This window comes from Monodon monoceros, unplaced genomic scaffold (assembly GCF_005190385.1).
Source record: "Monodon monoceros isolate NGI ecotype Baffin Bay Population unplaced genomic scaffold, NGI_Narwhal_1 Super_Scaffold_13, whole genome shotgun sequence".
NCBI classification, from domain to species: domain Eukaryota; kingdom Metazoa; phylum Chordata; class Mammalia; order Artiodactyla; family Monodontidae; genus Monodon; species Monodon monoceros.
Genome location: NW_021703769.1, coordinates 52,541,079 through 52,553,530, shown reverse-complemented (window position 1 = coordinate 52,553,530; position 12,452 = coordinate 52,541,079). Strand labels below are relative to the sequence as shown.

Sequence of the window (12,452 nt, the reverse complement as noted above, 5' to 3'; positions counted from 1 at the left end):
CCGGGGCCCGCGAAGCTCCAACCTGGGAGCGGAGGTTTAGTGGTATTAAGGTAAAGCTGTTACTATGTAGGGATCTAGGAACATTTTTTTCTTCAAAGTTCTAAGATAATTTAAAATATAGTGAGATAACAATTTGGACGAAACGCATAAGCATAATGTTGAGAAAAGAGACCAGCCAGAGTGCATACTGGCTGGTTCCATTATGTAAATCAAAACTACTCTTTACTGTTAGAAGTTAGAGGGGTGACCTGCCTTGGAGGGTCGGGGAGTGAGTGGGAGGGGGCAGTGGGGAGCTGGTGGGGGTGTCATGGTCTGTTTCTTGATCTGGGTGCTGGTAAGGTGGGTGTGGTCCATTTGGGAAAATTCATCAAAAAGCAAACTTATTCATTTTTCAGGATGTATGTTGTACTTGAATAAAACATTTAAAATATAAAGAGAAAGAGGGAGTTCCCTGGAAGTCCAGTGGTTAGGACTCTGCACTTTCACTGCCGAGAGCCGGAGTTCAATCCTTGGCAGGGGAATGAAGATCCCACAAGCAGCGTGGCACAGCCAAAAAAAAAAAAAAAAAAGAAAGGAAAAAATAGAGACAGAGAGAGAGAAGGACAATGAAGGAACTAAAAACCAGAACGATTTTAAGTATCCATAGTAAGAAAGGAAAATTTCCCCACTGACCCTCCTGTCTCACCTCCCAAAGTAGCACTAAAGAGTTCTGTGTGGATCTATGTGACAGCGCTTTGACTTTGAAATGGGTCCCCTTGAAGCCACCCCCTCTGCCCTTGCCTTGGGAGCTGCCCCAGAACCTGCACGTCAGGCACAGCGACCACCTGCCCTCAGCCCCACCTCACCCACCCACATATTAGACAAATGACACAGCGCCTCCTCCCTTGATGAGAGCCTGGATGGGGCAACACCAGGGACCCTAGAACCCAGCTCAGGACTTGGCATGTATCTCCTTTGCTTCTCCCAATAGCCCTGTGACTCCCCTTCTTACAGATGAGGTCATTGAAGGTCACAACATTAGTGAGTGTGTGGCAGAGGCAGGGCTTGAAACCTGAGGGTAGAAGAGGGTAAGGAAGGACGAGTACATACATACAGATGGAGGGATGGGCAGACAGACACCATGGGCAGCCTCGTTAATGCCCCAGTTCCCAGGGAGGCCACTGCCTTCCATTACATTGCCAAGGGTGTGAAGCTGGAACGCATGCCCTGCCCACTCCGGGCACCCTCTGAGGTGGGACTGGGCTGGGATCCAGAGACCTTGGCCTCAGGGTGCCTTGAACTTGAGCAAGTCACTCTCTCTCAGTTGGCTTTCCTGACCTGTAAATTAAGGGATGGGGACTTCACATCTCAGAGAGCCCCTCTTGTTCTCATGATCTAAGAGGATAAGAACCAGGTGCCATGGTTGTGACAAACCAGAGGTAAACGCCTCGTCCTGGAATATGAAAGCCTGATTGAGGAAGGCGTTGGGATCGTTTCTCTAGGGAGATAGAGAAGCAGGATGCATCACAAGCCAGTCCTGTTTGTACTGCTTGCCCACTTGGCCAACATCACACATGAAATTCAGTCCTCCCAGAGGTCAAGAGGGTACTGTTTCCCTTTCCAGAGACAGGAGGCTGAACCTTGGCAGAATTTCCACGATTAAGAAGTAGGCTCGGGGGACTTCCCTGGTGGCGCAGTGGTTAAGAATCCACCTGCCAATGCAGGGGACACAGGTTTGATCCCTGGTCCGGGAAGATCCCACATGCCACGGAGCACCTAAGCCCGTGCACCATAACTACTGAGCCTGTGCTCTAGAGCCCGCGTGCCACAACTACTGAGCCTGCATGCCACAACTACTGAGCCTGTGAGCCACAACTACTGAAGTCCACGCGCCTAGAGCCTGTGCTCCACAACAAGAGAAGCCACCGCAATGAGAAGCCCGCACACTGCAACGAAGAGTAGCCCCCACTCGCCGCAACTAGAGAAAGCCCTGCGCCCAGCAACGAAGACCCAACGCAGCCAAAAATAAATTTTAAAATAATAATAATAAATAAAAATTTAAAAAGAAGAAAAAAGAAAAGGATGTGGACTCAGGTGTTGGAATCCCTGAACCACCTCATCCTAGCTGTGAGACAGGGAGTCAAAATAAGTCACTTTCCCCCCAGAACCTCAGATTTTAAGGTACAAAAGGGGATAAGAATAGTACCCCCTTGAGGGGTTGTTGTAGGGGTTAACAAGTGATGATAGTGACAGGCTTCACCTGGAACACTCGTTCTCAGTGACACACCCAAGCCAGAAAAAAACGGTTCTTGAGGAGTAAAGAAAAACATACTCTTTTTATGTATAAAGTGCAGATATAGATATGGCACACAAACAAATATGCAATATATCTGCAGTATTAAAATTTCACCTGGGGATTTCCCTGGTGGTCCAGTGGTAAAGAATCCGCCTTACAATGCAGGGGATGCGGGTTCAATCCCTGGTCAGGGAACTAAGATCCACTAGGCCCTCGTGCCACAACTACTGAGCTCACGCGCCTCAACTAGAGCCCGCATGCCGCAAACTACAGAGCCCACATGCCCTGGAGCCTGCACACCACAACTGGAGAAGAGAAAACCTGCACACCACAACTAGAGAGAAGCCTAAGCACCACCACGAAGAGCCCGCATGCAGCAACTAAGACCTGATGCAGCCAAAAATAAATAAATCTTTAAAAAAAAATTTTCAACAGGGACTTCCCTGGTGGTCCAGTGGTTAAGACTCTGTGCTCCCAATGCAGGAGTCATGGGTTCAGTCCCTGGTTGGGGAACTAAGATCTCACATGCTGCACAGTGCAGCCAAACAAAAATTTCACAGGAGTTCTGAACAAAAACTTGTGCAGGAGGAGCCCTCCCACATCACTGGTGGTTGTGGAAAATGGTGCAGCTGCTGTGGAAAGTAGTCTGGCAGTTCTTCAGTAAGTTAAACGTAAGCGTACAGTTACCACGCGACCCAGCAATTGCACTCCTAGGCGTATACCCTAGAGAACTGAAGACAGGTTTTCAAACAAAAACCCATTAATGAATGTTTATATCACCATCATTTACAGTAGCAGAAAGATGGAAACAACTCAAGTGCCCATCAACTGATGAATGGATAACATGTGATCTATCCATACAATGGAATATTTTTCAGGCATAAAAAAGGAATGAAGCACTGATTCATGCTGCAAGATACATGAACTTTGAAAACGTTATGCTCAGTGAAAGAAATCAGACACAAAAGGTCATATATTGAATGAGTATTTGTGTGAAATGTCAAGAGTAGGCAAATCCATGGAACCAGAAAGCAGAGTAGTGGTTGCCAGGGGCTGAGGTTAGGGGGGATGGGGAGTGATTGCTGATGGATGTGGGGTTTCTTTTTGAGGGGATGAAAATATTTCAGAATTAGACAGTGGTGGTGTTTGCACAACTTTGTGAATATACTTTTAAGAGACACTGCCAAAGTGTATACTTTAAAAGGGCATGTGAATTTGTAACAGGGAAGAGCTAAATTGGACTCCATGTTCAATCTGTTTCTTTGACTTTAACCTTTGCTTTTCATTGCTTTTGTTATTATAATCATACATAATGGCCTGCCTCAGGGAACCCTGCCCCTTTGCCTGAAAGTTAAACTAAAGTGCCTCTGTTCAGCTCACAGGGAGATAATCTGAACCACCCCCCCCACCTGTGGATGGCTTCAAGAAAGAAGAAATTAACACATCCCCTCACCAGGGGATTTTCGCAATTATGGCCTTTTTACTTTACTTCCTCATCTCCTCCCCTTCTCTGTACTATAAAAGAAACTGGCATCCAAACCCCATAAGATGGTTTACCGGAGACACTAGTCTGCCATCTTCTCGGTCTGCCAGCTTTCCGAATAAAGTCGTATTCCTTCCCTCAACACCTCGTCTCCCCATTCATTGGCCTGTCGTGCAGCGAGCAGAGCGAGCTTGGACTCGGTAACAAATTATATCTCAAAAAAGCTATTATTTTTAAATGTGCACGGGGAAATGTCTTAAAAGGCTGGAGAAGGGCAAGAATGAAAAATAGATTGAGAAACCCTGACCTGGAGCCTGCCCACAAGGAACATCAGATGCACATTTTGGTGGTGGTATTTTTATTATTCTTACAGATCTATAATCTCTTAACTGAAACCCTGGGGACCAGATATGTTTCTGAATTCAGAATTTTTTAGAAAGGGCATATGGCATGCATACACGTAGTAGTCCCAATGAAGCTCGGGACAGCACCCAGTACTCCAACAGTGACATTTTGCAGGGAAACAGATGTACTTTCACAGTGAGTGAGCTGCATGAGGGCGCTAAGTCCTCACTGTCCCAATACGAGAAGCACACGTGGCTGTGGGGCTCTTGAAATGTACCCAGCCTGAGCTGAAATGTGCCACGAGTGTAATACTCCCCAGATTTCAAACTTTGTAGTAGAAAAATGATATTAAAAAAAGAATGCAAATAATTAATTTTTATTGATTTTTCATGTTGACAGAAAGTTGAAAAGATAATATTTTGGATATTGGGATCTATTTGTTCAAATAAAATAGATTGTTAAAATTCATTTCACCTGCTTCTCTTTGTTTTTTTTTTAATGTGGCCACTAGACGATTTTGAAGCACCCACGAAGCTCGCCCTTTGCAGCTCATATTCTGTCCCTACTGGACAGGCTCCACTCTAAGAAATCCTCTGTTCAGTTCAGGGGGCAGGTGTGCCCTCAAACGATCTTATTCCAAACTTATTTTTAAAAAAGGGACTTCCCTGGTGGTCCAGTGGTAAAGAATCTGCCTTGCAATGCAGGGGATGCGGGTTCGATCCCTGTTCAAGGACTAAGATCCCACATGCCGCAGGGCAACTAAGCCTGCGTGCCACAACTACTGAGCTCACGCGCCTCAACTAGAGAGAGAAAACCCTCACGCCACAACTAGAGAGAAGCCCACGTGCCACAATGAAGAGTCCGCATCCCACATCGAAAGATCCCGCACGCTGCAACTAAGACCCGATGCAGCCAAAAAAAATAAATAAAATTAAAAGAAAAAAAACAGGGGCTTCCCTGGTGGCACAGTGGTTGAGAATCTGCCTGCTAATGCAGGGGACACGGGTTCGAGTCCTGGTCTGGGAGGATCCCACATGCCGCAGAGCAACTAGGCCCGTGAGCCACAACTACTGAGCCTGCGTGTCTGGAGCCTGTGCTCCGCAACAAGAGAGGCCGCGATAGTGAGAGGCCCGCGCACCACGATGAAGAGTGGCCCCCGCTTGCCACAACTAGAGAAAGCCCTCGCACAGAAACGAAGACCCAACACAGCCATAAATAAATAAATAAATAAATAAACCAGCTCCTTGTATGGTCCAGCCCTGCCTCCCAGGCTCCCAGCTCCCAGGTCCGTGGGGGTGAGTGGGGAGATAACTGGCCAGACATCATGACCAGACCCCAGCCCTCCCGAGCTTCGGCCTGTCCCTCTGCAGTCGGCGTCCCCCACCCTCTCCCAGGCCTGGTCCTTAAGACCATCCTATCCCGTGTCATCGTGAAGTCTGTTCCATAAGAGCTCCACATTCTAATGGAACAAAAGGTGTCAACTAACCCTACTTATATGTCTCAAGCTTCCATGGGATGCGATAGATTTAGTCAGAGCCCATCCCAACACTGTTCCTAGTGATTTTTAAAAATTTTTTTAGAGAAAGCGCTTCCTTTGTGTTTCAAATGCAGTGTCCAACCCTCAGGCAAGGCTTGGAGCCCTGAAGGCACCTGAGTGTGCTCAGGGCTGCCAGGGGAGGGACAGCCAGTTCGTGGGCTCAAAACCACAGGATCCTGGGGGGCGGTTAAGCTCGGCATGGCCCACTGCTCCTGGGTCTCCCCGCAACCCTCTCCTCTCTGCTAGAGTTCCAGCCAGCCACTGAGCCTGGGTTTTGGAAGCTCCCGCACATCTGGACCCGCACCAAGGCCTCCATGGTCTACTCCACGTTTGAGCAGCAGGACTCCTTCTCGGAGGAGCACAGTGACCTGTGCCTGGTGCAGCTGCTGGGAACCGGGTGGCCCCCTGGACGGGCCCCGCTTCCTGAAAATCCCAAAGTGCTTGCCCTCCGCCAGTCCTCCCGTCCCACTCACTCTCCAAATCCCCAGGGGTTTGGGCAAAACCAGGTGCAAGCTCCCCCAAGAGCTGTTCCTTCTCCCATCCCCATCACTGTGAGTCAGCCCCCCTCTCTCCACCTGAGGCTTCCAGCCCTCTCCAAACACCTACCTCCACGCCCTGCACTCCCCAACTGGCTGGTCTCCCCACACCAGAGGGATCTTTCCAAAAAGCACATCTGAACACACCACCCCAGTGCGAAGCTTCCTTGTTCTCAGGAAAAGCCCCAACTCCTCTGCCCTTCCAGGTCCCCAGGCCACTCCGGTCCAAGCCCTGGGGCCTCTTTTCAGACTTTCAAAGGCACTGGCTCCCTCCCACTTTAAGCCTTTGCCTGTGCCTGGCAGTCGCCTCTGTGGGGCCTCCTCCCACCCTGCCCCGCCCCAGGCCATGTGCCTAAGTAACTCTGCTCACACTTCAGGGCCAGCTCCAGCATCCTTCCTCCAGAACCTTCCCTGACCCCACCGCAGGGGGCTGACCTCCCATGGTGGACCGGTTCTCTTAGCCAGATGCAGTTCACATTTGTTTTATGGTTCTGTAGAACAAATGTGAACTGCATCTGGCAAGGAGAACCAGTCCCAGAAGGCAGGACAGGGCTTTAGGCCCCAGAAAGAAGGACCCAGCCTAGTTTAGCTCACCTGCTGTGCAGTGGGCTTGGAGCAAACCCCCAAGGGGCAGCCCTAGGTGCAGGGACCCATGAAACCCATGAGCAGAAGGGGCAGCAGGTGCCCGAGCTCCCACCTTCTCAGCATCCTTCAGAGAGGTGTTTGGGCCAGGACACAGCTGGGCTTGCAGAGGAGCTATGCTCCAGTGAGGGACCTGCCCTGTCCCTTCCATGGGGCAGGCCTGGAACAGCGGGGTGGGCATGCCAGGCCCGGGGATCTGCCGTTCTGGGTCCAGGGATCTGCTGTTTAGGGCAATTCTGGAAAACATGGTACTTGGGGGTCCCACGGAGAAATGGGAAGTCGCAGCCCCTGGTGGCTCCCCTAACCCAGGATAGCTCCAGCATCGCCTCCCCTGGGCCGGGGGGAACAATTTAGCCAATCCAGACACAGGACACCTGTGTTTATCTGGCATGGCTGTGTGCCTGGACCCTACTGGGGGGTCTAATAACTAGAGGGGGCATCAGGACCAGGAAAGGCTCCGTGCCCTCGGGCTTCATTCAGGACGCTTTTAACAGCTTGGAACCACTTCTCCCACAGGACAAACAGCAGCCAGCCCTGCAGGCTCTCCGATTTCTGCAAGACCCTCATGACCAGGCCCGGCTGCTCTGGCTACTGCCTGTCTCACCAGCTGCTCTTCTTCCTCTCGGCCAGAATGGTGAGTGCCTGGCGTGGGCTCAACCACAGCCCAAGGAAGAGGAAGAATGACTGAAAGGGGCTCGTGACAGTGTGGTTTCGTATGTTCACACCTGGAAAATAAGCAGGTTTTAAACCCCTGCTTCAGACCTCAGGAGGCGGAAGTGAGTAGCCTGTCATTGTTCAGCCATGAAATCCAACCACAGTGGTGTGGTGGGGCGGCGGGGTGATGAGATTCTGTTGCACAGAGAACTTTGCATGCTGAACTGGATCTCAGGGTATTAGAAGAAGAGAGAGGGAAGCAGCAGAAAGAACTCAGTAAACAACAGATGGAAAAAGGTCTTAGAACAAAGTCAGTAGCTAGCTGCTTCCAGAAAACCAAACCAAGACCAAAACAGCCCCACCATCACTTCTCCTGTGCCCAAACACTCTTCCAAGCACAAGATTTGCTAGATACACATTTTATTTTATTTTATTTTGGCCTCACCGTGGGGCTTGTGGGATCTCAGTTCTCCGACCAGGGAATGAACCCGGGCCATGGCAGTGAAAGCACCGAATCCTAACCACTAGACCATCAGGGAACTCCCGCTGAATACTCATTTTAAACATATATTTATTTATATACAAAGTAGGGCTTGCCATCTCTATTCAAAAATGTTACTCAATGTCCATAAATTCTTAGCCAAGAAAGGACTTGCTGATTTTAATAGATTTTTTTATTATTATTTATTTGTAAGCTGTCACAGCCCAGTGTTTTTGTAAATACAATAAAAGCCAAGTTACAAGGAAAGTTATTGTGATTACTAGATTCAGCAGATAGAAAGTTGCTCTGACATATTGCTATAGAAGTTTCCAAAGCCTGTTCTCATCCCGTGTCCTTGTCTCCGTGCAACCGCTCCGCGGCCCAGGCTTTGAGCTGCACTGTAGCTGCCTGCTTGCGGGGTTAGGCTGGAATCAGAATGCGGTGACAGAGCGCTTTAGAGCGCCCCCTAGTGTCGGGCGTCGGGTCAGGCACTTCCAGGTTATGGTACCGGCCCCCCCACCCAGCACACAAGCGCCCCTCGGGTGCAGCTCCCATCGGCATCGCCCTTTCCCCATGAAAACCCTTGAGGCTCACAAAGGTTAATTTAGGGGGTGGAAGTCGCACAGCTCCTAAGCTGCAGAGCCGGGGCTCGAACTCAGCTCTCTCTGTCCTCCAGTGACTAAGCCCCACCAGGCTGGGAGTGTGGATAGGGAAGAAATTTTGGGAAAAGGGAAAGGACTTGCCCCAAAGGCAGCCACTTAAAAAACCGTTTCAGAACAGCAGGTCTTTTCCTGTAACAGCGTGCATGAATCGCTCAGACCACCAACTTCCTTGTCTCTTGGTGTTTGTTCCCCCAGACGGAATGCACGAAGGGGCTGTTCCGCCAGAGCCAGCGCTACATGAACCTCTTCTGTGCCAACAAGATGGACCTGAACCGGAGAGCTGAGGCCATCGGATATGCCTACCCCACCCGGGACCTCTTCATGGAAAACAGTGGGCCCCCGCATTCTGCTCTAGGAACAAAGCAGCAGGGTGTCCCTGATTCCGGCCACACACACAAACACACACATACACTAGGGCTGCCAGGTTTAGCAAATGAAAATATAAGAGGCCCAGGCAAATTTGAACTTCAGATAAACAACGAATACATTTTTAGTATAAGTGTATCCCAAACATTGCATGGACTATACTTAACAATTTTTTTCTTTCTTTAAATTTTTTTGCCACACCGTGTGGGATGCTGGATCTTAGTTCCCCAATCAGGGATCGAAACTGCGTCCCCTGCAGTGGAAGAGTGGAAGCGCTTAGTCTTAACCACTGGACCACCAGGGAAGTCCTACTTAACAATTTTTTATTCATCATTTATTGGAAATAAATTTAAGTGGGCATCCTGTATTTTATCTGCCACTGTTTTGACTGCTTCCTGCCCCCAAAATCTGACCCAGTGACGGAGCTCTGGACAGACTGAACAAGGCAGGACCCAGGTTTGGGGGCCCCTGCTTACTAAGGCAGACCCTCAGGGCTGCCTCCTTGCAGCCACTGTGCTGAGTGCCCACCTGCTGGTGCCGCCTCTCTCTAGCAGGTGGCACCATTGGTGGCCTTGGGGAGGGGGAAGAGGTGGGCCTGGGGGATAGGCCTGCAGAGGGTCCCCTGTCTTTGCTTCCAGTCATGTTCTGTGGAATCGGTGGCTTCTCCAAATTCTATAAACTCCGGTGGCTGGAGGCCATTCTCAGCTGGCAGAAGCCACAGAAAGGATGCTTTGGGAAGCCAGGTGAGCTGTACTTCCTCCCTGGCTGGGAGCAGGGGTGGGGGTCGGGGCGCTGGGCTTCTATGCCAGTTGGGGAAAGGATGTACTGGTGTTGGGGGGGGTGCAGAGAGAGGTGTGCAACATGCACACACATGCACACACACACACACGTGGAAATAGGCTCAGAGTTTTGGAAGCCAAAACTTTGCAGGATGAGGGACGGTCTTGTTGGAAGATATCGGACCCCTGCACCTGTGTTAACAAATTCATTTCTTCATCAAGTATTCCCTGAGCACCTACTATATGCCAGACACAGTTCTAGGCTCTGGAGAAACTAGGCAGGGAAAAGAGGAACGAGGAAGAGAGACAGAAACCACCTACACAAACCAGTAAGTGAAATGCGAGTTCTGATAATGATTGTGAAGGATACATCAGGCTGAGAGAGAAAAGAACATTGGAGAAGCTTCTTTAGGCAGAGTGGTCAGGGGAGATGTCTGAGAGGTGGTGACATAGAAGCAGGGGTGGAGGGAACTATATTCAATATCCTATGATAAACCATAACGGAAAAGAATATGAAAAAGAATATGTATATGTATAACTGAGTCACTTTGCTGTACAGCAGAAATTAAACACAACATTGTAAACTGTACTTCAACAAAATTTTTTTAAAAAGAAGAAGCTGGGACTTCCCCACCGGTCCAGTGGTTAAGACTCCATGCTTCCACTGCAGGGGGCGTGGGTTCAGGGTTTGATGCCTGGTCGGGAAACTAAGATTCCCACATGCCGCGAGTCATGGCCAAAAATTTTTAAAAATAAAGAATAAAAAGAAGAAATAGAGAAAAAGAAGAAGAAGAAGAAGCAGCAGAGGGTGGAAAGGCAGAGGATGCAGCCCCTTTCTAGCCATGTGACACCAGACAGCTGGTCCTCTTTGGAGTATGTCACTTCACCTCTCTGAGCCTCAATTTTCCTGTCTATAAATAAATGAGCAAAATAATCTCCACCTTCCTGAGCTATGAGGAGTAGACATAATACATATGAAACCACCTAGCTTTTGCGAGGTGCAGACAAGGCTCCCAGTAAATGCTGGCTTCCCAAATGAGAAGCTTAGGATGCTCAAAGACCAAAGCTTTTGAAATAAGATAGTCTGTTTTAAGACAGAGGCGTTTATAAAATGAAGATTCTCAGGCCTCCAGACCTATAGATTCAGCAGGTGGAGGGGCTGCGGACCCCCATTTTCAATGAGCTCCTCTGGCCATTCTGATATGGGTGATTGGGGGACCACAATTTGGGAAACATCAGTAGATGCAGACTGAGGTGGTGTGGAAGTATCTCTACCCAGGGGCACGAGGAAACTTCCAGAAGTGCCTCCAGATTCAAGAGAAGACTTGAGTTGCTTGAGGTGTTGTGAAGAGTAGAGGGCTTAGCCAGTAATATATAAAAATCCATCTTGAGAAGCTCACCCTTCATTCTTCTCTCAGCTGCTGAAGATGAAGAATTACCCAAAGCCATTCAGTACCAACAGCATCTTTTGAGAAGACTGAAGAGGCAAGAAAAACAATTTACAGGTAATGAAAATACCCAAGACATGAAACCAAAACCTAGAAAGGATACACACGGCTTGCATCCAAGGAAAACAGGCTCCCAGCATCACCCAGGAGCCAGGGTGGGGGGCCTTTGTGTTTGGGAGCTAGAGGGAAGGGTAGGAGTCTCTCATGCCCTCCTCTTTGAAAGTGGGGAGTCCAGAGATGCTGTCTCCAGTGAAGGGAACATAAAAGAGAAGATTCGGGGCTTCCCTGGTGGCGCAGTGGTTGAGAGTCTGCCTGCCGATGCAGGGGACATGGGTTTCTGCCCCGGTCTGGGAAGATCCCACATGCCGCGAGCGGCTGGGCCCGTGTGCCATGGCTGCTGAGCCTGCGCGTCCGGAGCCTGTGCTCCGCAACGGGAGAGGCCACAACACTGAGAGGCCTGTGTACCGCAAAAAAAAAAAAAAAAAAAAAAAAAGAGAGAAGTTTCAGTGTATTACACACTGAAAGTCACAGAGATAACCGCTCTCAGTCAAAGTCTAGTCAGGAAAACAGAACCTGCATCAGGAACTTCAGCAGAGGGAATTGAATATAGGGAACTCAGAGGTGCTGCAAGAGCTGAAAACAGAAAAGGTGAGAAAACACAGACATTAACCACTGCAGGAAGCCCCCGTCCTCCCTGGAGGCAGAGCTGGAGGGGCCGTGAGAGGAGATGGGGTGAGCGGAACCTGCAGAGGCTGGACACAGAGGAGACAGAGAGGGGCAAGGGGAGAAATACCCTGGCTTCTCCCCTCATCCCACCTGTGCCTGCCTGTGGTGGGCAGGGCAGTCTGGGAAATGTAGTTTGGAGGGGTTGGAGCACTGGGGTTTGGAGCAAAGAAGGGGGATCTTTGAGCCAGGGGACAAGTGATGAACACAGTTCTGGTGGCCGCACGTCCCCAGGCTGGCCGAGGGAACATCTGAAAAGTACTCCCAATGGAACGGTGGCCACCCCCCAGCACTCACAGCAGGGCCTGTGCCTCCCCAGATGGCTGCTCTTCCCACAACACGGCCATGGCTGTCGCGGCCCTGGGCGGCTTCATCTACGTCCTGGCGGAACTCCCGCCAGCAGACGGAGAGCTGTGGCCGCCCACACCGACACCACCCAGCAGCCACTGACAAGCATGGTTCCATGCCTGCCACCTGCCAGGGAGGTGAAACGCACACCTTTCGTCCTTCCTTCCTTAGTC

The 12,452-nt window shown here is 50.0% G+C and overlaps 1 protein-coding gene across 1 annotated transcript; it reads left to right on the top strand.

Moving 5' to 3' along the window:
- Positions 1-1,120: 1,120 nt before the first annotated feature.
- On the top strand, positions 1,121-12,381 carry CUNH16orf89 (chromosome unknown C16orf89 homolog). Its single transcript, XM_029220846.1, has 7 exons — positions 1,121-1,184; positions 5,887-6,037; positions 7,335-7,452; positions 8,811-8,946; positions 9,620-9,724; positions 11,179-11,265; positions 12,251-12,381. The coding sequence occupies exons 1-7, from the start codon at positions 1,121-1,123 to the stop codon at positions 12,379-12,381; spliced, it is 792 nt and encodes a 263-aa protein (XP_029076679.1).
- The last annotated feature ends 71 nt before the right edge of the window (positions 12,382-12,452 follow it).